Source organism: Hippichthys cyanospilos, chromosome 22, assembly GCF_059441005.1.
Source record: "Hippichthys cyanospilos isolate Australia breed blue-spotted pipefish chromosome 22, RoL_Hcya_1.0, whole genome shotgun sequence".
In the NCBI taxonomy this organism is placed as follows: domain Eukaryota; kingdom Metazoa; phylum Chordata; class Actinopteri; order Syngnathiformes; family Syngnathidae; genus Hippichthys; species Hippichthys cyanospilos.
This window is the reverse complement of record NC_142390.1, coordinates 1383288-1408053: the sequence shown is the minus strand read 5'-3', so window position 1 is coordinate 1408053 and position 24766 is coordinate 1383288. Positions and strand designations below refer to the sequence as shown.

The 24766-nt window shown below is 44.9% G+C and overlaps 2 protein-coding genes across 6 annotated transcripts in view; one reads left to right on the top strand and one right to left on the bottom strand.

The window, feature by feature from the left end:
• The window catches only part of ccdc146 (coiled-coil domain containing 146), a 29421-nt gene extending 11313 nt beyond the window's left edge, over positions 1 to 18108 (bottom strand). The window contains exons 1-14 of one of the 5 annotated variants that reach the window (XM_088406380.1): positions 17967 to 18108; positions 16763 to 16884; positions 6622 to 6704; positions 5580 to 5795; positions 4286 to 4343; positions 3846 to 3937; positions 3636 to 3729; positions 3469 to 3542; positions 2804 to 3031; positions 2113 to 2202; positions 1819 to 1915; positions 1159 to 1251; positions 779 to 946; positions 144 to 232 (exon numbers count right to left, since the gene is read on the bottom strand). In XM_088406380.1, coding sequence (XP_088262506.1) covers positions 144 to 232; positions 779 to 946; positions 1159 to 1251; positions 1819 to 1915; positions 2113 to 2202; positions 2804 to 3031; positions 3469 to 3542; positions 3636 to 3729; positions 3846 to 3937; positions 4286 to 4343; positions 5580 to 5795; positions 6622 to 6704; positions 16763 to 16884; positions 17967 to 18027 — 1565 coding nt within the window. In that variant the 5' untranslated portion in view covers positions 18028 to 18108. Of the gene's footprint in view, positions 1 to 143; positions 233 to 778; positions 947 to 1158; positions 1252 to 1818; positions 1916 to 2112; positions 2203 to 2803; positions 3032 to 3468; positions 3543 to 3635; positions 3730 to 3845; positions 3938 to 4285; positions 4344 to 5579; positions 5796 to 6621; positions 6705 to 7594; positions 7858 to 16762; positions 16885 to 17309; positions 17444 to 17966 lie in introns of those variants that run through there. The other 4 variants (XM_088406381.1, XM_088406382.1, XM_088406385.1 and 1 more) reach the window with 4 other exon arrangements.
• On the top strand, positions 9682 to 16702 carry fgl2a (fibrinogen-like 2a). Its single transcript, XM_088406941.1, has 5 exons — positions 9682 to 10375; positions 10702 to 10906; positions 14328 to 14547; positions 14756 to 14926; positions 14994 to 16702. Exons 1-5 carry the CDS (start codon positions 9824 to 9826, stop codon positions 15307 to 15309), a joined length of 1464 nt encoding a protein of 487 aa, XP_088263067.1. The 5' UTR covers positions 9682 to 9823; the 3' UTR covers positions 15310 to 16702.
• Positions 18109 to 24766: the final 6658 nt, after the last annotated feature.

The window sequence follows — 24766 nt, the reverse complement described above, 5'->3', positions numbered from 1 at the left end:
ATTGTCACAGATGAGGGTTTTTTTTTAGGTGGTCACACTATTGTGCTGCATATAGATCAGGTCCTTACTCTCGGAAACATTAAATGAATTGCAATAAACGAGCGTAAGTCTGCAAAGAGGAATGGGAAAGAAAAAAGCGACACCTGCGCTGGAGCATGGCACTCAGCTTGCTGTGGTGCATCACGATGAGCTCCTTCTCTCGCAGCTCCTGTTGGATGCGCTGCTTCATTTGCTGCGGATGGATTCAATCACACAGGTAGAGCATTTTACGAGGGAAAACAAGAGCGGGGCTGCGGCCGTGCCGCGACTATGTTTAGAATTGATCATTCCACTGGCCATTCTGGGGGGAAAAAATGCATAATTTAATTGCAAAATAGTCTTTGTTTTTGTCGGCTCGGACTTACCGTCTGCTATTGGCGCATGCTAACCAGCTGTGACTTTGAGCGTGTATGGCTTTAGAGCAGTGCTTTTCAAACAGGGGGGCGGGCCCCCCGGGGGAGGGCGTGAGGTGATGACCCCAGGGAAAAGGCTTTGTTTTTGGTTTTGAATTATAACCATACACGAGCCTTTGGGGTTCATTTTAAATGTAGACTTACTGTATACGTTAAAACAGAGATTTCGCCTCGATTCAAGGCCGTTACTTGATTAACTGTCGATTTACGTGATTAACTGTTTGGGCCCAAGACACAAGACGCGATGATGAATATCTGTCGACTACAAAGATTTCATTGAATGAAAACTACGTCTACTTCAAGCACTTGGAGATTATTAGTTGCACCTGGGCTCTGAGCATCTCACGGTGCTTCTGGCCCCTCTCCTCTGCCTTGATGTATGTCAAACATCGAAGGTGGTGCACTTCTTCTCTCAGGCCGTCCGACTCCCTCAGCAGCTCCTGAACGATCTCAGACCGCCGCTGCATCTGACTCGCCTTGTCGGTTCTTGATAACTAGCCAGTCAAGGGGAGGGAAAATATTTGGCATTGTTCTCAGCCGAACAAAAACGTGCTTTTGGACAGTGTTGCTATGAAGTATGCAGGCGTGTAAGAAAAATGACAGCACTATTGAAAACAATGCTACCTTTGTCCGCAACTGGGACTAATGAGGCGGTGCGGCTGCCAACGACGTGGCGCTCGCCCGCGCGCTGCGCCCACGTCCTCACCTGTTTTTCCACGCCGGCTTTGAGAGCATCCACTTCCTTCTGAAGCGCCGCTCTCCGCGCGATACCGGGCCCTCGCTTCGGAAGAGCGTCTAACTGCAAATGAAAGTCACAAAGTCAGCATGGGAAGTCGCTCGCTCGCTCGGGAGACACATTCCATTCTAGTATTTGCAAATGAAAGCCATTTGCCAAATTGATAGCATACGAATTACAATAAACATTACAGCTCAAATAAAGGGGGCTGTAACTGAAATTGCGACATGGCTGTGCTGTGTTGACGTACCTTGTAAATATGAAAGCCGGCAAAAGAAAAAGGCTCGGCTATAAAAGGCATTAATCTGCAGAAACATTTAAATTGCGACATTTCCCAAATATGTCAAATCCCCGATGTGTCATTTTTATTTCCTTTCATGTGCGTGCGAGATGTGCTGACACCATTCCCGTCATCCCCTCTATCTTTCGCTTCAAAAACTGGAAGCCGAAAGATTAAAAAAACACGGTCCTGATGTCATGGATGAGACCGATGTTCCCGAAAACAGGAACAGTGACAATTGCAACTCAAAAACAGCTGCAGTGTTAACTGCTGTCATAATAACGCTAGCGGAATAATAGCCATTAGCTGCACATCCTTTACGAGCTTAAACACATCACGCAATAGATGACCTGCGCTTGCAGATCAGCGCAGGTCGATTGCGTGTGTTTGAGCCGCTCAGTGGCCGTGGACAGAGCGCGCTCCATCCTCTTGAAGGCCTGAATCCGCCTGCGGAGACACGCAGACGTCTTGTGAAATATTCATCAGCATCATCACGGAACGCGAAATCATCCGGGAAAATCAATTGTTGCCGCATATCAGCTCGGGAAACCTCAAATCGACACGGATAAAAGCCTCCGAGGTGCAATCCGGAAAATCGCTTGTTTAGGTTTATTTCGTACGGGCGTTTTTCTTTGTTTGTTTACCTTTTTTTCTCTTTCAGCTGCATAGACAGACTCTCGCAAAGCAGCTTCCGCTCACACGTGATGCTTTGCAGTTTCATTTCCAGGATCCCTCTGGTAATAAAAAAAAACAAAACAGCGACAGGTATGCAAACACGTAAGAAAATGTCAGAACAACTTCACTTCAAATGTCGAAAATCAAACGCGGTACTGTTTCTCTTGAGTCTAATGTGCGACGGATGTTGAGAATGAGTAGCATATAAACAACAATTCATGTAATGGGTATTATTAGATCGCGCAGGTGTATGTTAATTCTGCCCTAAATCTTACGAAACGCACGGCTGTCAAATGAAATTTATTCCGTCACGAAGTAACATATCTAGAATCGTTGTTTATAGATGATCCCATGTTTGTTTCTGCAACATGTTTTTCGGTATAGATGGGTATTTTCTGTTGGCATTGTCATGTCTCCTGAAGATGTAATGAATCACAGGCATGACGACCTCATCATAGGGACAATGACCTAATCGCAGGAAGGGACAGTAAGGCGTCTGTGTCCACGTTCCTGGGGGAGGTGCAGGGTCCTGTCTGCCCTCACTCGCAAATAAAAGGCCCTCGTCTTCCTTCTGGACGGTTTAGGTTGCCTGAAGCTGGCGCTTAATTTAAACCGAAAATGCATAGCTTCGTATTTTGATTTGGATATTGCAAAAGGTACCTGTGTCCCAAAAGCTCAGTTTGCTCCTCCCTGATGAGCTGGTGTTCTTTCTGCATCTCGACACACTTCCTCTGGCCGGCCTCCACTTTTGCCTGGAGAGCCTCCAGCTCCTTGAGCAGCTCCTCCTTCTGTGCCCTGAGGAGGTCGTTTTGCTCCTCCGCCTCCTTGGCTTGCCGCTTCACGTCTGCCAACTGGGCGTCCATGGCTCTCAACGTCTTTTCTGCAGCTCTAAAGCCCAATTTGCGGAAATCGGAAAGGTTCGCGCTTCACACTTGGTACTCAAAGCAATAACGGCATTCATTACATCTTGACACCTTCGGTTGCCAAAGTGGCAAGAAACAGCTTTTAGCTCCTGATTTAAAACCGGAAGAAGACTTATTTATTTGCGCCGTTATGTTGTTTTAATATCCAATTTGAAAGGCCATCCTATACTGCGTGGAGTACGCGAAGGTCTCCGTGCAGCAGAAGTGAATGATTAGACTGTGATTTGAGTGCACCGAGAGGGAGAGCGTATCAGGTGGCCAACTGAGCCATTTGTGTTTTTCTTGTGATGCTGGCTCAAAGCAAGGAGCCTAAGCAGCTCATTTGGAGTTTATATCCCGGGCGTTGGGAACATTTCCTGCTCTTATTGGACACAGATTGTTAAACGCGTCTCGGGCACTCACTCCCTCTTGGAGCGTTTCTCTCCAATCTCCTTTAAAATCTGCTCAGGTGCGGCGAGGAGCTGAGCTTTCTCGGCCTTGCAACGTACAAACACGCACGAGAGGGAGAAAGTAGATTTGTTATTTTATTGATGCTGCCACGGAGCCGATGCGCACACGCGCGCACACACCTCTTTGATTTGGATGATTTTCTTCACTTCTTCCAGCTCTTTCTCTTCCTTGAGCGTCTGCGTGTGGAATGTTTCCATGTCTTCCTTCAAACCTCTGCGCAGGACAAACAGCGAGAAAGTACACACTGATGTTTCATGCACAATTCATGTTGCGGCGGAGCAGCCGTTTTGAAAATGTCCTGGAGAACGGACACTGGAGGAAACAAATACCTGATTTCCATCTGTCTCTGAGCCACTTCCTTTTTCAGTTTCTCACACTTGTCCTGCAGGGTCACTGTGGTGCTATCCACTTCCTGTGGGATCTAACAGCAGATTAATTATCAGCTCCGGTCACTGATGCTGAACTCGTGTGGCTTATCGCCGGCAAGATATTCGCGTACCAAACGACTGCCAAAGTTGTGTCACCGAAGCACTGCGTGCGTACGTTATGGGTTGAGCGAATACCAGTAACCAGGTCAATGTATCAAGTGTTGCAGACGGATGCCGATACCAGTCACCGATACTATCCACGGCAACATTCTACTAGTACTAGGAAGTAAATGCTACACACGGCTGACAGAAGGAATCCTCCGAAACACCCAGATGCCAATTTTGTAATACATGTAATTCATGTAATTGTAATACGTTTATCGGCGGCGCGATAAACTTACGTGGAGCTTCGGCGGAACGCGGCTCTCCTCCAGCAGACAGCGCTTCTCTTCCCGGAGCCTGCGCCAAGGGTAAAGTAAGGTGAGTGCAAAACAAGAGATGTATAAAAATCTGTAGCAAAGTGAGCACAAAGGGTTTTTGGTTTTATTTTTAAAGGGGTCACAGGGACCGAATGTTCGGGAAGCACCGGTGCATGTTATCACGTTGCCTAGTAATGTTCCTGTGACCTCCCGCCGACCTCCGGGGGAGCACTGGAGTGTTCTTTTCCATTTCTCTGGGTGCATTCGACCCTTTGGACGCGGCGATAGTGGCGTTGAGGGATTTGGAGGAAGGAAAAAGGGAGGCCTGTGGCAGAATTGAGGAAAACGCCGACAACACAAATAACTCCAGCGCTGACGTCAGGAAATGAGCCTGTGCCGAGCGCTCGGACATGTAAACACTTTACGGGGAGGAAACTTGAAATTCCACCTGCAACTGCCTCAGCAGGCATGGTTATTATGATAAAGCTTATTCCTTTGGAAGTTACAAGAAAAACAATCATGTATTGGCACTATAAAAGCCTGGAATTTTCTCAAAAGCCGACAGTGCGCCTATCATCCCGTGCGCCTTATCCAGTGCATGAAAGGCAACTTTTCATTTTGGGGATGAAAAAACAAAATAAGTTCATTGTGCAAATTCTTTCGTTTTTACATCAAAGTATTGGTCACAATTCAAATTTTTAAAACGCACTGATGGAACTTTTGATATGCTCCAATTTTGAATCAATTTATACGGGGACATGGGGCAAAAACAGCGAGTTTTATCAAATAAATCCACCAGCGAGTTTTGAATCAAATAAACAATATATTTGAAGGTTTTTGGTTGCAATTTCATTAAAAAGGCTTAATACTCAACTGAATTATCTCATTTTAAACTCGATTGGTCTTGCCATTGATCTTTTGATTTTTTTTTCCCCCCATGCTTAAGTCAAATTGTCTTTATTCTTGAATTCTGATTGAAGTTTGACTGACTTATCTGATTGTTTTGTTGACATTCCCTTTGGATGGATGCATTAAGCAAACACTACTGTAGCTTCTATTCTATAGAAGCGCCCTTATATGAAACCAGTTTTAATACAGGCCATTCAGTGAAGGTGCGCCTTTTTTGTGCGGAAAGTACGGTATGCTGTTGTACTCCCTCCCCCTCAAGGTTAAAACATACCACGGCACGAAAAAGTTGCTTATCGCTGTCAAAGATTTTGATAGCGGGCTCAGCTCGACTGCTGCTCGCGAATGCATATGCACGCGTGCGTCTCACCACTTGAGCTGGTGCTGCGTCATGTAGTCTCTGTCCTCGGCTGCTCTCAGATCACTGAACGCCCGCAGGAGCCGCTGCCTCAGCTCGCCCGCCTCACTCGCCGGCTCCTCGGAGGAGCTCGGCTCTTCGCTTTGCTCAAAGTCGGCCTGCAGTCGCCTGAGCTCGGCGCGGAGACTCTTGGCCTCTTCCAAAAGCCGGACCTCTGATTCTTGGGCTCTGTTGGAGGACAGAACAGAGGACATTTTTTAGGGACAAAATAAATGGAAAATAACATCGACATGTAATTTATTCACTTTTTACCTTCAGTTATAAATGTATTTTTTAACATTTTTATAACACACTGTTTGAAATTTCAGTATGCTATATATGCTCCAATATCAAAGCAATTTATATGGGGACAATGTGGTTTTATCAAATAAATCCAGAAAAAGTTAAAACTAAACAAAAATTGGTTGCAAATTGATTACGAAATGTAAGTTTAATATAAAATTGAATCAGAATTACATTCTTCTAAACTCTTGGTGCGTCTTTCAATGTAATACCCGTTCTTCAGATAGTACTTTCAACAAATCATCTCGATTCTTTTAATTTCTAATTGAATTTTGACTGATTTATCTGATTGTTTTTGTTTAGATTCTCCTTAGCGCAGCTCCATCTAGTGGCTGCATAACACAACCCCAGCCACTACTGTAACTTCTATTCTATGCGCCTTTTAATGCGGTGCGCCTTGTATATGAAAAAAGGCGGTGCACCTTGAAATCGGGTGCAGCTTACAGTGCCAAACACACAGTATGTTTATTTATTCATTTGCCTTTTTAAGGATCGAGTTCACCGGTCCTGTTTTCCTGAAATGAAACTCCCTTTTCCGTCTTTGCTTTGGAGTGCAACTACGTAAAGGGTTAAAACGAGCACATTAGTTTTGGCATACAGCTCCATTGTCTCCACCCTTCTTCTCTACTTGAGTTTTGCAGTCTTTGGCCGGCGCATATCAAGGGAAAAATGCAAGGGGTTAGACTTGTTTCCACTCAAAACAGTGGCATACCTTTTGACTTCATCACTGAGTTGACCGTACATCGCTTTCAACTTGTCCACTTTGGTTTGACTCATTTTGCCCAGTGACAGCATCTGAAAGGCAACAAAAAGTCTCAATAAAACAGATGAATAAAAACAGTAACAAATGCGCAGTAATTCTCAGCGTTAATAGGGGTCCGAAACGGACCAACGTGATAAACCGCAAATGCTTTAAAACAGCTCAACAAACCTTCATCGAATCAACGCATCGCAGCGCTTTGACCTTATCGCTATAAAAAAGAATGATTGCTAATCTCAAATTGAAAGACAAAAAAAACAATAGAGCGTGACCGCTACAAAGCAAAACCACGAACAGAAAGCAAAGAAAGATATACAGCTGCGGGAAGAACATGTTGATGATTCCCCCTTTTGTGCGACGCCTTCGGCCTGATTATCTGCGCCTTCGGTGAAAGAGTTGTTGCGGGTAAATTTCCCCCCCGTGGGGCGGTACTTTAGTGTGTCACAGTGATGGAAAAGGCGGACAGGTGCTCAGCTCTTATCTTAGAAGCCAGGCTGGTCGGGATGAGGGGATAATGAGGGGATAACCTTGACTCCTCAGCTAGTAATTTAACAACGAACACACACACACACACACATATAGTGCAACATGACTTTTAAACATAGGTAATTACGTTGTTTACGATTCGTTGCGTTATACGATATCTGATTTATCTGGGGGGGGGGGTTTCGCTTGCGCTTGTTAGTAATCAGGCAATGTCAAGCTAAGCGAAAGTGCTTGCTCTTAAAAAAGCGACACAATCTTCCGTCCTGAAATATTAAGTGGGTCATGCAGGCCTGCGATGTTGGTTGTTAGTCATGAAATTGATCGCAGGCTCAGGAATAAAACGTTACGGCGAAAGTCATCCAACGGGAATGAAAACAATTCGGATCGATTTGGAAGCTTCCGACGAGTCACCCAATGAGATCGGCGCCGTCATTTTTACCGTCGCGAATGACGCGGCGATGAAAAGCGCCGACATCTTGGCTGCGCGCTGAAGGTTTTATCTGAAACAGCCTCTGGCGTTCGGAGGCAGGCCTCGCCCCTCTCTGCCGATGAGACTTATCTGCAACTGTTAAAGACAATTGGAGGATTTTATGGGGTGAGCGCGTAAGGCGTAACATGTGGCCAGCCATCTTTGAAGTGAGACCATCGCTAAATTATATTTATGTGCGCAGGCGGCCTGGAACTCCACGTGCGCGTGAACCGAGGTGAATGGTTAATGCGGGAGAGTGCTAAAACATTCCAGAAATAGGATTTGGAACATGTTAAAAACGACAGGGGGGGCATCGCCCGATTTAGCTCACCCTCTCAGTGCAAAATGAACATTACTGCAAACTACAACAACAATAAAACGTTAGAGCGATACTTTGAATCAAAACAGAGCATGACCATGACCGTCTTTTAGTGGCAACATTTTCTATAATTTTCTAATCAGACTGTGCAAGTAAAGCTAATGAACATTCTATTTGTGAAAATACAGCGGCGTGCTGCAACCGCAATGAGGGAAAAAAACAACGTGGAGGGAATCATCATCTCTCTGGCTATCTTTCCCGCCATGTTCTGATATTGACTTTTTGATTTGGAAGGGAGCCCGGAGGCAGACTGAATCACGACGAGAGGGTGAGGGCCCTTCACTTGTAATATTTCTCGTCGACTTCTCCATCCGCGCTCGCTCCTTGTGCAATGAATGTTATGAATCACAAAATATTCTCTTAGCGCGCTGAAAAACAATAACTTTGGCTCGGAAACGGACGCCAGTCGCGAGTCAATCGACCTGCAGGAAGAAAAAGAGTCATGAGATTAGAAGTAAGGTCCTTTAATGCGGTGGTTCGCAAACTTTTCTCAGTGAAAATATAAATATAAACATGTGCCTTTGTCGGATTTTATGTTACAAACTGACCCTGGCCCCCGTCCGAGACCGGAAAAGTTATTTGGCCCTCACGAGAAAAAGTTTTGGGATCTCTGATGTCGACGACGCCTTGTAAACCGGAATGACTTTCAATTCACAGCCGTGCATTTTCAAAATAAAAGCTGAGTATGTTGAGTTCTCTGTGTTTCCAAACTTTTGGCTGGTACCGTATGCGCGAGGGAAAAAAGAATCCACACAATGAACTCGATCGGGTACGCACCAGAACACGCCCGCTTAATAAAAAGACTGTAAGTTAGCAGGGGTTGAAATAAAATTTCGGTTTCACACTGTAGCTTTGGACAAACCGTAGGAAGGCTTAATTATCATCGGACAGCATGTAAGAATGTCTTTTTTCTCTGCTTGAAGTCACCCCAAGCACACAGAGAATCCTTAAGCAGCGCAAATGAATAGAAGGCATCCGAAGAAGTCTTAATGACATCCACAAGCAAGTCCGCGGGAGCCACTTAGGATTGCTTTTTCATTTCCATTCAGCAACTGTATGCAACTACTGCTTCAGACTGACACTCTATCGCACTGTAGAAAAAGGCAAATGAGGATTAGTCCAGATTTGTTTTTATGCTTTCTCTCATTCCCTTGCGTTAGCAGGAAAACATTAAAAATTAATACAGGACATACTGTATAAGCAATAACACTCATTTGTAGGTCTCTCGGGGATGCTGCACCCCAATGAATTTGCAGGTCTTAAAGCGGGCTTTGGAAATGCTTGTTAGTACAGAAGCCTCTTTCGGCAGGTTTATAGTAAGAAGCGACCGGTGAGAAGAGGAAGGATAAAGGCGAAGGCAAAAGAGCAGTTCCTTAAAGTCAGTGGAGTGGAGAGCTCCTGCGCACCCAGTGCTTTCCATCCTCTGGGAGATCCGTCACAAGAAATGACCGCAGCCAAAAGAATAAAAATACATTTTCCTCGCACTGCTTTAAAAAAAAAAAAAAAAGCCTAAGCTATTGCAGCATTGCTCAAGTTTTCACAATGCCAACAATATGGCGAAGGTCATTACGTAATAGCGCTGCCCCTCCCATCGTCTCCAAATCGCCACCCTTTCTCTCTCGCTCTCTCCCCCCTCCCTCCCTCGCTCGTCCTCATATTAATGACACAGCATCGCAGGCAGCGCCAGTTCCCCTGCACTCCCTCATCCTTGCAGGTTGCGCTCGTTCACACGCACGCAGACCTGACTCCACCGACACTGGATTGCGCCCACTTTTTCTTCTTTTCGGGCCACTTTTTATGAATTTGCAACGCAAAAAAAAATGAAGACCCTTCCGGTTTATGCCTGTCTACTGCTCACGGCCACCTGCTATGCGGCGGACTTCCCCGGTAGTTCACAGCAGAAGTGGGACGCGAGAGGACCCTTCACTTGGGGAGCCGACTCCGGCGCCTCGGGCTCCTGCGCCGTCAAGCTGAGAGCTTCCGGCCAGTGCGGGGGCTCCGCGAACGGAGCGGAGGAGGGCGACGAGTGTCCCTACCAGGTGACCCTGCCTCCTCTCACCATCCAGCTGCCAAAGCAGTTCAGGCTCCTGGAGAAGACCATGAAGGAGCTGCAAAGCCTGAAGGAAGTGGTGAACAGGCTGAAGAGCAGCTGCCAGGAGTGCGGCGGCGCACGGGGAAGCGGGGTCTACGGCCACCAGCAGGCGGACCAGGGACAGACTGCAGACGTGGACTCCAGTAGACCGGACGTGTCCAGCCAAGAAGAGAGGGACAACGGAATGGTGTCTGGCGCTACAGTGGAAGGCGCTGGACTGGGAAACAGACATCATTTTGGGAAAGTCACACCTGGTCCGAGCAGTATGCAGGAGATGCAGGTAAGAGGCGCATTTTGCTTGGAGGGACCACTTTGAATTGTTGGCATTTCTGGTGCCATTAAGTCATGTATTTTGCTACGGATAGCCTTGACAGATGGTGTCCGCGTTCTTTTTCAATCAGCAAATCCAATTTCAAATGGGTTGGGTTGGACAGAAATTCTTGAAATTCCGTCCATCCGGATGACAGTAAATTTTCCACACATCCAGGAGGGCAGCTATCCAATAATCACGCAGACTTTCTATCATCTCGCTATTCCGAAGGCCGGTCAATCAAACGACCGGACCTTATCGCCAGGTTTCGAATGACAAAATCCACCTTCTTCCAGGTGAAGCTGAACAGGATGTCGGTAAGCCTGCGCAACGCCAGGAACCAAATCTCCAGTCTGCAGGGTCGCATGGAGGGCCTTAACCTGCTCAACATGGACAACGTGCAGTCCATGGTGGACCGCCGAGTGGAGAACATCACCGGGGTGGTCAACAGGCTGAGTTCCACCTGCACCACGCAATGTGCGGTACAGAACACGCCGCAGTGTGAGTATCCCTCCACCACATTTTCGACTGGCGTGTGAAAGCGCCAATCCTGAAAGCGTTTATCTTCAAAATGGGGTTCAATAGTTCGAATGGCTCTCCTGGGCAGAATTACTTTTTTTCCCGTAATGCTTAGGGAGCTCATAATAATCTCTAGAAAAAACAATAGCCTTGGCGCTTGACCTCTGAGACGTAAACGCGTCTTTCCATTTTCTTTCATAGTCCGGCAAGTTCTCAACATATCAATGCATTTCAGCATGTTTAGAGAAGATGCCTCTGTGTACATCAGGGAATAGTTTCAGGTTGTGGTCATTCCAGCACTTGAGAGAAGAAATATGTACAACTGACCTCTTGCGTAAGACCAGGGCGTTTAAGTGCCCTGACATTCCACCACTTTCCTTATGCAATCAAAAATGGGAAGAGGGGGAATACTTGGCACATAAACAGAAGAATTGGAAAAAAAACATGCTATGAATGATAACATAAATCTCTTTTCAGTTTAAAAGTGGCTTTTTTTGCATGGGTGAAAGAGGATGTGATGCTATATTCGGGTATTTTTTGGTGTGTGTGTGTGTGCGTGTGGGAAGCTTATTTCTAAGAAGATTAGTCAGGCGGATGGTGTGAAGGGAATCCCGGCATTCAGCTTGCCTTTTTCTCCTTCAAAACCTCACTTTGACGGCCTTTTCAAATGTTTATCCCGAATGCGTGTCCTTCATCATTCTTTCAATTTTTGCTCTCCGAGATGCTCCTTTCCTTTTCGCTTCGCTTCCTTCCTCATTGGCCGTCTAATCCCTCGTCGGTGTCTGCCTCGCCCCTTTTGGAGGTCGTGCTCCTTGTGTGCTCAGTCTCGCATGAAACAACTAATTCTCATTATCTCTTGCCAACAACACAAGGAGCAATCTCGGCGGCTTTCCCGACATTAGAAGCGGGTGGTCGACGGGGGTCAGCGACGCTCGTCGCCGCACATCAGTCGGGCGACGTTCAGCTCGAGAAGTGAGTCGTGCCCGGACTGTCTGAAGCGAGTCCAAAGGAAAACAAAATGAAACCGCTGCTGCCTTAGAGATCGGCGACAATCTGATAATGAAATCTTTCAAGGGGTTTCCGTGTCACACCGCTGACACAATTCTTCCCAGATGTTAGACTAACACCAACGCTGCTTGTGCAGATAAATATTCTCACGTCTCTGCATTTTCATAAGTCAAAGTGCTTCGAGGAGAAATGCGCACGGCTCGGCTTTCTCGCTACCAACTGCCACACGACGGTGAGGAATGTTGGAATGCGCTATTTAAAATGTGAAGAAGCAATAAAGCTCAGAGGAGAATCGCACCAACAAATTTCAAATGGATCACGTGCGGGAGGGCTTACTGCCGCAGTTATTTGAATGGCCTTTGAAAAGTCATCTCAGAGCATCAGTCATGCAGTACGAGGCAAAAGCAAAGTTGCCGTTTTAGCATATGCGGCTCACGGTGTATTTATCCCAACTTACTTTGCCACTCCACACCCCCGCTACCAGCACTAATCTTCACTTTCACTCCTGCAGGGATAAATTAGGGCCTTGAGGAGAACTGACAGGAATTAATGTTCACGTTCAGCAACAATAACTCACTCAAATAGTGAGAAGTGGCCCGGACTTCTCCTTGTGAATGGACAGCACAGTAAAAAAGTAGCGTTCCATCCAAAAGACAGGACTGGCAAGACTATCTTGCTAGAAACACATTTGTATTCCTGACACGGGCCCATCTTACACCAGGACTGGCTGTCATGTTGCATTTTCCTGCCAGTCATTTATCTTACCACAGTCAAACAAGGCTCAGCGATAATTCAAGCTGGAACTGTCAGTCACGCGACTCGCAGAGTGAGCCGGAAAACCATTACGGGATCCGAACCACGCACCAGAAATCGTGTCAAGCGAAAAAAATGGTCATTGGGTGAACGGCGCCTGACGGTCAGTCAGGATGGCTGTTATTGGAGGTTGCTGAATAAAATATGGCTGCAGATAACACTACCAATGTAGACCCGATGTTTAATAAATCAGTCGCGGAATGCAGAGGACTTGTTTTTAAGCTTTTTTTTCCAAAAATGCTTTGCCTGAGTCGGCCCAGAAAATATTTCACAGGGGCGCAGACTTGAAAAAAGGTTGAGAATCGCTCCTCAAGCTCGTGCACCCAAGAGACCTGCATGACTTAACAGGCAACATGTATACCTCACTGAGGCAAGATAAGGGTCTACTTGGAGTAATGGTACCAGGATGTACCGTGAGGGGGTTGCATATTTTCCTCCTCTCGGAAAATATCCGCTGGATGCCCCGTTATTTCACAGCGCCTCCCCAATCGACTCTACGTACAAGCCAGCAGCACAACAAAAATGTATCAAAAAGAGTCCATATGCCGCCTGCTCCATTGTCAGCAAGATGGAGCCCCCGTGGGATGAGCCACTTTTATCCAGTGTGACACTCGCCCACATTTTCCACAAGTCGCTTCGTCTCCATTCCCAGGAGCCCGAGGAATCATTTGGCCCTGAACGTAAAGTGTTCAGCAAACAAACAGGCTACCTATTGCATATATGTCATAAGTTTAAGAAACACTTTCAAATTACACCGCTGACAAACACGTGCCATTTACTATTGAAAATGCACAGTTGTGAATTGAAAGTCATTTCAGGTCATAAAATATCATTGCAATCAAAAAGCTGACTCACAAAATAGCAGTGTGAAAAGCGGTTACCTGTGCAAAAGATGTCTTCTTTGAAGTCTTTAAAGCGCAAGTGTTCAACTCAAGGCCAGGGGCCGGATCGGATCGTTTGGGAAATCTTGTTATTAAGCCAAGGTTTCACATCATGAACATTTCAAGGAACAAAAATCCAATTATTTTCCAAAATTCTAAAACAATCTTGGGGTTATTTTGGGGTCATTGGATGATAATTGGATGAAATAGCCTGAAGTGCAGGTCAATGGCTTATATCTTTTTAACGAGTCTTTTGAGTGGGCATTGTGCTTTAAGCCCGTTACATTCTTTCATGCTGTAGTTCTCCGCATCGGCACGAGTTCCAGACAGACAAGTTGAGATGCTACACCATAAGGGTCCGTCCGCATGCAAATCTGCAGACGTTCGTGGTTATAAGCGCTTGACGAGTGGACACCTTTCATACAGTTACGGTGAAAAGTCGGCGAACCGTTTTGCGTTCAAATACAGTGCCCCGGGATTTCATTCAGCACTGAAAACTTTCATTATGATTAAAAATTGAATTACTTTCTTCCGTCTCCCTGAGCCTCAGGAGCCATTTCTATTACGGTAGTCTTGGCGGGCCGGGGAAAAAAAAACAAAAAAAAAACAGTGAAAGCAAAGTAAAAAGAAGATTGAATATCATTCAGTCGCGTCCCCTTCGCAAATAACCTGGCTTCAACTCACTTTCCGTCTCCCCGCAGTCATCTTAGCCCCTCGGGACTGTTCCGACTACAACGCGCTGGAGACAAGGAAGAACGGGGTGTATCGCATAACCCCCGACCCCCGCAACGGGACCTTCGAGGCCTATTGCGACATGGAGTCCTTCGGCGGCGGCTGGACGGTTATCCAGCAGCGGCTCGATGGGTCCGTCAGCTTCAACCGCACCTGGGCCGAATACAAGAAGGGCTTCGGGAACCTCAGGTAAAAGACTCGGCCAGAATTATGGGCTGTCTCGTCCTTCGTTTACCGTCGCCCTCCCCTCCCCTTGCAAGCCGTCCCCGCCGGTTGTAAAGTAAATTCAGTATGACTAACAGCGTCCTCTCGCGAACAACTATATCAGTCGCCGCGTAATTTATCTCCATCGCTTTCGCCCTTTGTCTGCGGCTCCCTTTTTCCTCCCCCGCTATAGAGGTGAGTTCTGGCTGGGCAATGACCACATCCATCTGCTGACAAAGGCCAAAGACATGACGCTGCGGATCGAGCTGGAGGACTTTGAGGGTGTGCGGGAGTACGCCAAGTATGACCAGTTCTACGTGGCCAACGACTACCTGCAATACAGGCTGTCCATCAGCGGCTACAGGTAACGCGACCTAAACGCCGTCGGCCCCAGCGCGCTGCGAATCAAGCAAGCCGATGTGTCATTGCAGCGGGACGGCCGGGAACGCCATCACTTTCAACAAGCACTTCAACCACGACCAAAAATTCTTCTCCACCCCGGACCGCGACAACGATATGTACCCCTCGGGAAACTGCGGCGCCTACTACAGCTCCGGCTGGTGGTTCGACGCCTGCATGTCGGCCAACCTCAACGGCAAGTACTACCACAAACGGTACAAGGGGGTCAGAAACGGGATCTTCTGGGGGACGTGGCACAACATGTCCACGGAGTACTACCCCACCAACTACAGACAGGCCTTCAAGACGGTCAAGATGATGATACGGCCCAAGAATTACGCTCCCTAAAAGGAACGCTCGATGGATGAGGAAAAACGGATGGGCGGGAGTAGTACCGGAAACAGACTGTAGACTCACATGCACATACTTACACGCCGACAAATACGAAAGCAAACCTGCCGGGGATTTTGAAAGTGGTCCAAATTAGGGTTGTGTCGATATCCATACTGTTTACGCGTTCTCTTAAAAAATGCTCTGTTCCCACGGTTTAAATGGGGTATTATTGGCAATTTGATTCTTTTTTTAAGGGCCAGTGCTGATATCCATCAAAACGGCAAATATCGGCGCCCATAATCGGTCAGGTCGATAAACGGTCCGTGCCTAGCGATGGTGTGGTATCTCCAAGTACAGAAATAAGTATTCTGAGGGAGAGAGAAAAAGCGGTATCCGTGCATTTCTAATCTCCCCTCCCAAAAAACAAAACAAAAACAACTGTGCTTTTAGTTCTCCACTGTGGCGTATATAGCCTTCTAAATGTTGAATTAAAATGACAATAAAGGACAATGGACTGTGAACAATGATCGACTAATAGAAATATCGCACGAGCTGCGTAAAAGCTAGCCTCCTGCGGGGGCCATCATATTAAACGGGATGTTGCTATGGACGACAGTCCCCCCCCCCCCCTCTGTCAATAGTCCACTGCCTGTCCTGCTGCGTCTTTCTACTAAAACAGTTTAGACTCGGCTCAGTGCGCACAAGTAGTTAAACTAATGAGCTATCATTTTCCTGACTAAATGCTTTCATAATTAACAACAGCCATTCAAGTGAATGATACAAGAAGCGCAGAGTTTTCGAGAGGGTCAAACTGGTGACACACGACAATACACAAGTAATTGCCCCCTATTGTTGATTTTTATTTAAACTCACTCTGCCCATGTTTCATCATCCCATACAATGTAAAGCATATTTGTGTTTAATTAATGGTTCCTTGCATTGTACTAGACATCACATAAATAGCAGACGTGTGCAGGAAGAAACCTCATGGCTTTGCAAACCAAGGAACCGCAGCAGGTCAGTTGGAAAAGAAAAATCTCACCACTTGTAGAATACTGCCATCTAATGCCAGATCACTGTATTGCATCATTTTATTCCCAACACTGTGAATGCAGAATGCAGGAAAGATTTTTTTTTTCCATATTAAGGATGTGTACAGTATTTATTTTTCTTTTGTGAACTTTGATAGCCTTTATATGTCCGGAAGTCATACAAAAACACAATCTGATGATGATGATGTTAATATTTCAGCAATGAAGACATTGTTGTGGCCATTCGTAATATATTAATGAGTGTGTGGAGCTTTGCGTATGTGTACAATATCTTTTCTATCATTCATAGTCATTGTCATCCTAAAGGATATGCACTTTTGATATTTAAAAAATAATAAAGTTCCATTTCAATGGCAGTGACGTGTGTTGTCACTTTAAAAACATTTGAATAAAGGTGCTCCTCTTTAAAGTCATACCTCATCCAGAAGCTGAAAAGTAGAAGAAGCAGAAGGCGTCATCTCGAAAAGTGAAACATCAGTTGCTATGCCAACCAGAGGGCTGTCCTTTCCCGGCTCAACTTCAGTCTCCATTTCTGTAACTTAGACACACATATGGGCATCAAATTAGATAGTTTACGGAGTGTAATAATGATAATAACAACAACAGCAACAACAATAATAATAATAATAATAATAACAACATTGACTTGCTGATGATATCTGAACTCTTGGTCTGCCTCCGGTTTACGTCACCATAAATCGTCATAAACTTGCCTACATAAAAAGTGGAAAGTGGGTTGCTTTGAAACCCCGTGCCATAAGTAATTAAAATGATCTCTTATATTATGCACGCGCACAGCGCACGTCTGTTTTCGCGTTATCCTTCTCAGCTAAAGTTGAACAAGCACAATCTGCTAAATCTACACTAGCATTATTCGGTAAAGCTAAACAAGCATGATCAAAGCTATAGCAGCTTCGTTGTCAAGTATACCAAACATAAACAGTGCGGCAAAAGTTGACCTACCTTATTGATAACTTTCAACACGCTGTAGGTAACCAAGTTAAGTAGAATAAATGCAAAGACGATTGAAAAAATGGTGCAAATGTTGCCAAGACCGAAGTAAATCACAGTTTTCACTCCATTCTGCAGAGCGTGTGAAAGACTTTGGTTGCCACGGCAACAAGTCGTCCCTGTCGTTCAGACGCCTCGAAGACCTTAAATTGTCTCATTATAAATGATATAGTTCCGATTTATTTCCTCACTCTCGTATTTAAACATATATGAAAGACAGACTCGCTCAAATGTAAATGATTATATTTTATTCCAATTTGCTGCCTGAAATGTCCAGCAGGGGCCAGACTATATTAATTTACTGAAAATGGATGGATGGATAGATGGCAATTAAGCGTTGCGTGCATTGGCCAAACTTAGTAACCCTTTGAAAGTCATTTCATAGTATGAATCACAAAGTACATTTCTCTGTTTTGTGTGTTTACGTGTTTCACATATTAAATAGAGGCAACACAGAGGACCACCCAAAATCGGCTGGAATAAGCTATGTCATAGATGGGAACATTTCATAAATCCTGCTCAATACGGACAAATTTAGCTTTAGGTTTCATAGTGAGTTTTTTTTTTTTTTTTAATCAACAATTCCTATGCTTGGTTACATAAACTCACCGTGATTGTAAACACATGTGGCAACGATCAAAGCTTCCACATCATGCCGGTGCACACACATGTAAAATACCTCCACTTCCTCACCGTACAATACAAAGCCTGTCTATTTATCATCCTTCACATGCTACAAAACTTGTCTGTGGATAAATTCACCAGATCCTTCCAACACAGTTTATCACTGAAGTCCCATAATGCACAACAGATGAAAATGATGCAAGAGGAGCTGTAAAGCATGACTGAAGAGCGGGATTACAGAGTATGTTCGGTAGTAATGTTGGCAGCTTTGATTTTCCCCCTATAGGGATTTTGCATGACTTTTTTCCGAACACAGCTGCACAAATGACACCGTATTGGTCCGCTGTGTTTAAATTGGAGGCGTAATGTGCAGCGTCAGCGCTTTCCTCAACACCCACTTCCTTCTGAAAATGTGAAAAACTCCATCAGTATGACAGCGGCATAAATATCGCTGATGTTTTAGGGGGCACCTTGACACAAGAGGATCAATTGATTCATAGTTCCGATTTAAGGGGACATGCAGGCCCGAGTATTGTAAGTATTCACTTTTTTGCATGTGCTACCGATGAGCATCAAAATGAACACACACACACACACACAAAGAGTTGTAGGTGTTTTTCCATACCCCACATATCGTTACACTTTCTCTCGTCAAAGATTTAGTCCTTGAGGCAAATTGTCTGGAGACACTTGGTAAACAGATGTTTAAAGTGCCTTAAAAAGCTCGACACCAGCTTTTATGGAGGCTCTGACAGAATCATTTGCACACTTTCAAAATTAATTGCTCCGTCCTTGACACGTCCGACTTCATAACAAGGAAAAGGAAAAGCTGAAGAGGGCTTTAAATGAAGAATGCACAATTCCTTAACTATTGAGGCTTGAGAAATTTTGCAGCAGCTCTCAGTATTGGAATTTACGTTCCCAATGGATGTACCATTCGAATCTATTTTTTTGACTGGTCACACAAGAACTGTGGGATTGGGTTTCAGTCATTACAATAATATCAGAATACAATGGGTGGAGGTTGAAGCCTTTGACCTAGTTCAAATGGTAACTTACCGTAATGGTTTTGTAACTTTACAATTCGGAATTTCCTGTCGCTCGGCTAATGTCAAAAAAATATTTGCGGTGCCTTGAAATGAGAGTTTGTTTAGTGACCACACCCTTAAAGGGGAAGTCACACCACAGATTTTCGTTGGAGTAATTCTATACACCAGTGAACGGTCAAACCATCGCATTTCAGTCTGGAAAAATCCACAGATTTTCATCCATCACTACTGCAGAAAGCAGTGCTTCTCAAACAGTGGGGTGGGCATCCCTGGGAGGCGCGAGGCGATGCCAGGGAGGGGCGGATGACCCCAGGGTAAAGGATTTGTTTTTGCCATGTGGAGTGTAATTGTGATCAAATAAGGATTGGCATCAAGATGAAATTCTTATTCTACATTTCATAATCGAGCAAATAATAAAGTAGGCAATAAAACAAAAACAAAAACACAATAAAAGAGCAGTAATAATGAACCACTAATAAACTGATTTATATTCTGAGCATATTATGGATGGCGTGGAAGAAACTGCATACATATGAGGATGATAGTGCAAAATATCATGTATATAGCAGTTTTCCTGCGCTGTGCAGGATTTGTAAGGTGCGTGAGGGATTTTCGTCAATCGTCTTTATACTTTCAATCTCAAGGCGACGCTATGCAGCACGGCTCCTGCAGACGGAGTGTCGAGAAGGTTTTATAACACTTTTCACACATTAAATTGGTTGACAATGCACAAAATAACAGGGCGCAGGGGACAGGCTAAAAGTATCGATTTGTTAAATAATAAGCAATCGGTCTTATGAGGTTTAAATCCGACGGTGACAAATATTTTAGGAGGGTGGTCGGCTCTGGGCTGCAAAATGGACTTGAAATAACTTTTGCTGTGAAACGGTGCCGTATAAATAAAATTGAATTGACTTTGTGTTTTTCGTGTCGCTGTGACGACCGCCGCTCACCGCTTCCCCGACCTATTTTGTTGTTCAGTAATGAGAAAAGCAACAGAGAGAAAACTGGACACGGGTCAAAGGTGTTGCCCAACAGCTGTCATTGTTTCATTACGCTTAGTCAGATTTAAAACTATAAAAACACAACTAAATTAAATCACGTCAGATTGTTTTGGGGGGTTTTCTACAGCGGTAACACCTGGAAACAAAACAGGCTTAGTGTAGCGTCTATACCAGCCGAAAGTCTACACACTCAGCATGGGTTAATGACCCTCACTGTAAATGCCCCCTTCAGCAACAGCTTACTGGAACACGCTGACTCACTGTCTTTGTTAGACAGATCCTGAACTTGTAAAGCTTCTTTCCTGAAGCCCTTCGCTAAAGGAGTAGTTAAGTAAATACTTGACACAAAGCAATGCATTTAATAGATTTCAAAACATGCATTTATGCTTCGGCTGAAGGTTCCAATAAGTGGGCTGGTGTCAGACTGTGTGGCAAGTTAATTGAGTCCAGACATGTGACCTTTGAGCGCGTATCCATCTGAGGACACCAAACAACTGTCAAGGGAGAGTACCGCCGCTTTCTTGTTTTCACTCCAGCTAGTAGTGAAGCTTGTATTTTCTGTAATTCAATACTACATTCGGAAAAATAAGTAAAAAGGGCGCAGTTTTTAAGTTAGATGAATAAAAATGTGAAGGGTTGACTAAAAAATGGCTGTGAGGAAATAGCAAAAATAGTAAAACTACAACTCATGCATCGCTTATTTCATCCTACCACTATGTAAAGCAAATTATGTTACCTAATATTAGGGGATTTTCAACCAAAGGTGTTCGTTTCTATTTTTATTGTGATTAGGGATGAGCGAGATTTGCCTGGCCAGCCACCCATACTTTTTAAAATAATCATCGTCTGCATCAAAGGGAATCATTTTTCGCCATCAAACATACTACTTTCGGTTTATATTTATGAATGACTCCTACATGAGTCAAATGTCATCTCAAGAAACAATGTGCACATTAGCAAATGTGTGCCTTTCAACAGAATAAGAAAAACATTGGCAGAAATACAGCGAGTAAGAATCTAAATTAAGAGAAAGAAAATCTGAATGGAAGCTTTCATATTGAGGCAGAAAAAAATAGTCCAACGTATGAGCTGAATGGGAACAATTAACTTCATCTGTTCACCAGACCTCGAGGACAGCCATTCGTTGACATAGATCTTTGCTCGCTGTGTATGTTTGTGATGAAGTGCTCCAGCACTCCCCTTTCATCCTAGCCTCCTTGGAAACTCCACCCGTTTTTGGGTTCAGAATCAACTTAAGATAGTTTAAAGCCTCCGAAATCGCAATTACATTTGATGCATTTTTTTGTCTGTTTGCACAATTGGTCGTTGTCGGTGACTTTATGAGCGTTTACGAAACCACAATAAGCATCTGCTTGAAGAATTCAAAGGATGACTTGAAGTCAGAGTCTGCCTGTGGATCCAGTCAACAATGGAATCAACGCTAGCGTCTTTTTTGTTGTTGTTTTGTTTTTAGAGTTGTCATCAACTTCTAAAGGAGAATTGTGCAAAAGACCACCACTGAACAAAAGCCAAACAGCCCTTGCCAAGATTTATACAACAACACATTTCCTAACGAGCACAAATAAACAGTCACAACTTTTATAAATCTAAAGAAAAGTGTCCCCAAAACCGCTTTTTCTCCTTTCGTTTTCTATTTCACTCAGTGTTCAAACCACAGAGAGACAGACGTGTAATTTTCCGTGATGGTGGTGGCATCTTGAAGAACACAGTTTTCCATTTCCTTCCACGATAGTCACATTTTTCATTTCTTTTTTTTCCAACTCGTCTGTGGTAAGAAAAACGCTGGAAATCTTTCTGAGAAGTATATGGAAGATTTTCGGTTTGGTACTTGGAGGGGCCTTCGCATCCGCGCCATAATGACAGAGAGCACAAGATGAGAGGGATGGAAGATAAGCATGTCAACAATAGCAAATTAAGGTCTAAAATTAAAACTACCTCCATTCCACCTTAACGGAAATGCTCAGCAGGTCTGGATTTACAGGTACAACTGCTAAGCTACCATATAGAACCGTATAGTGCCGTACAACTTTAGTCAAACGTGTCTCCACATGCTGTAAACCACATAACTTTGCTTTTTTTAGAGCCATCTAATAAGCTCTTTCCCCGTACAGCCTGTAGAAGTAATGACAACACTGTACAACATGGGCACAACCACAATTTGACCACATGGCCAAAAGCAGCAGGAGTTTGGTGTTTGAAAAAAAAACGCTCAGCTAATGAGTACATCAACAAGCGCAGACATGTGTTTTAAATTTCGACGAAGCAGGGATAAGTTCTTGGTGAGTGACGAGATACAGCTCGGGGGGTCTTATCTTCGATGACTGATGAACCCTATCTTAATCAGTGTCGTGAGGTAAAGATGTGTCTCTACGCACACGCCAACTGTAAATGAGCCAGATGGACTGTCATGGAAGGACAAGCCCCTCCGTGGCATGTACCACTGTCAAATTGAGGGAGAGGCTGACATTGAATAATGACTGAAAGATAGCATGGAGGCTCTAATCGTGGCAGCACTAAAATGGGCCCAAACAAAAGATCAGCAGAGGGCGGGGTCAAACACAACAGGGAAGAAAGATGGGAGTACGATGTACAAGCCCCAGAGATGGAATATCACAGAAGGCTGTAAGATGCCGGCGGGTAAGGCGGACATGAACCAGAATATCTGTACCAGATATGGATTGGAGCTCCCGGAATCAAGATGGAGGACATCTCCAAAGATTGTGGAGAAGAACCAGGCCAAAAATCATGAGGGACTTCCAGACCCAGACAGACAAACTGGTGACGACAGTGGTACCAGTAGTGGTCATGGCGTTGGTGATGGTTAGCCCCAGGCTGGATGGATGGTTCCAGCAGACACCTGGAACAATAGCCAATGTCCTAGACCTCTGGTAGAGGTCCCGAGCTTGAAGGAGAAACCGCCCAGGCGGGTGAGCAAACGGTGTCTGTGACAGTTGCACTCCATCTTCCGAATCTGCTCCAAGACACCATCAATCACCAATCGATTCCACACTGTTCTGTTAACGCCTATGTATCAAGAGATACAATGACCAAAAAGTTGTGTTTGTTTCTGGCAGCGCCCCTTTTCAATGCGAAAACAATGTCTGGAGAAACCGCAGCAATGCAAGACTCTTTTGATAAAAGGCAGATCCATATGCAAATAATTACTCCTTCCAGCTGGGAATATTTTCCTGTCCAGTATATATGTGCTACCCGACAACATAGGCTGAAAATTCTGGTTCTGCATGTCCTTCCCCCTTCAGCAACAGGATTCTGTGAAGCCATTACCCCCGAGATGGAATGTCATCATCGTGCTAGGGCATGCGAGAATATGGTCTGATATGATTGTGACATGCACCTGGTTTTGCTAAATGGATTCTTGGGATCCTCCGTGGTCCGACACAGGAAGAAAGGGGGAAGAAAGGCAGGAAGAACGGGCCCAGCAGGAAGAAAGGGCCCGAATGATGACTTTGCGATGACTAAAGCCTCTCCGTGTTTGAAAATGAAACCAGTTTAAGGACTGAAAGGTATTTTTGCCAGGGGGCGAGGTTAAAAAAAGGTTCAAAACATCTCGACTTTCAAACAGCGTTGTTTCCTGACGACAGAGTATGTTTGGGAGAAGGTCTTGCTGACCCCAAACTGCCTTCCTCATGGGAGGACCAGCTCCATACATGAGCTCATTCAAATCTTGCTTTGGTTCACCAGGCAGGTTGCGCAGCAGGAGGACGTCGGTATAAATGCTCCAGTCCACTTGGCCTGTTTGCAGGACCGAGAAATTACTGTTAGCCGGACACTAGCGATCCTCCTAACACAAAGCGAACCGACGGATCCCTATTGATTAACAATTGGAATCGTTTTCACCGTTTTCTCATCTCGCCGCTGTCTGTCGGCAGACGCATTCCAGCGCAGTTGCAAGATGACCTTTAATCATTGACAACGTGACACGCAAGCTGAGCCGAGATGATAAGCTGTCATTTGACTATGTAGGAGGCTTTGGAAGGCTGGGAAAATGCAGGATCGAAACGGTGATTCATGCTGACTGTCTTCTTTTCCTTGTGAGGCAGGAATGACTTTCTCTGCACCTCAGCTGGGGGGAATGCAGCTGATGGTCATAAAAAAAAAAGGAAGTCAAAGAATACGTGTTGCAGATGGCGCCATGGGATCATTTGATCGACTTAAATAGTTGCATCTGCGCGGCTGTGTATGCGTTTCCATTCCGTGATGGACGCTGGCCAGGTACAGTAGAGAAACAAAGGACAACAAAAGACAGACACTAGGCACCGAAAAGTTCCGGAAAGAAACATCTTGTAGATAAATTAATTGCAAAAATGATCAAACGTGTGTCTTCATTCAATCAGGGCTTTCTTTTTGTTCCGACACAAGATAAAGGAAAGTATTACCAACATCCATGACAACATGCAGAGGAGTAAGGAGGGAAGGAAGCATAAGGCTAATTAGAGGCCTGTTGTGTTTTGTGTTTACATGGCTGCCAAACTTGCTACAAATAGCATGATCGCAATGAATCATTGTGACGTTTGCTTGGATTGACCAACTCTTTCACTTTTTCTTCCTTTCCGCTGTTCTTTTTACAGCTTCTGATAGCATCCTAACAAATTCCACAAATATCCGGGAGAACCACTACACCGACAAAGGCACATATAACCCATGCATTCCCCCTGGCCGTTCATTGCAATGTCATTTTGAGTTGAACTTA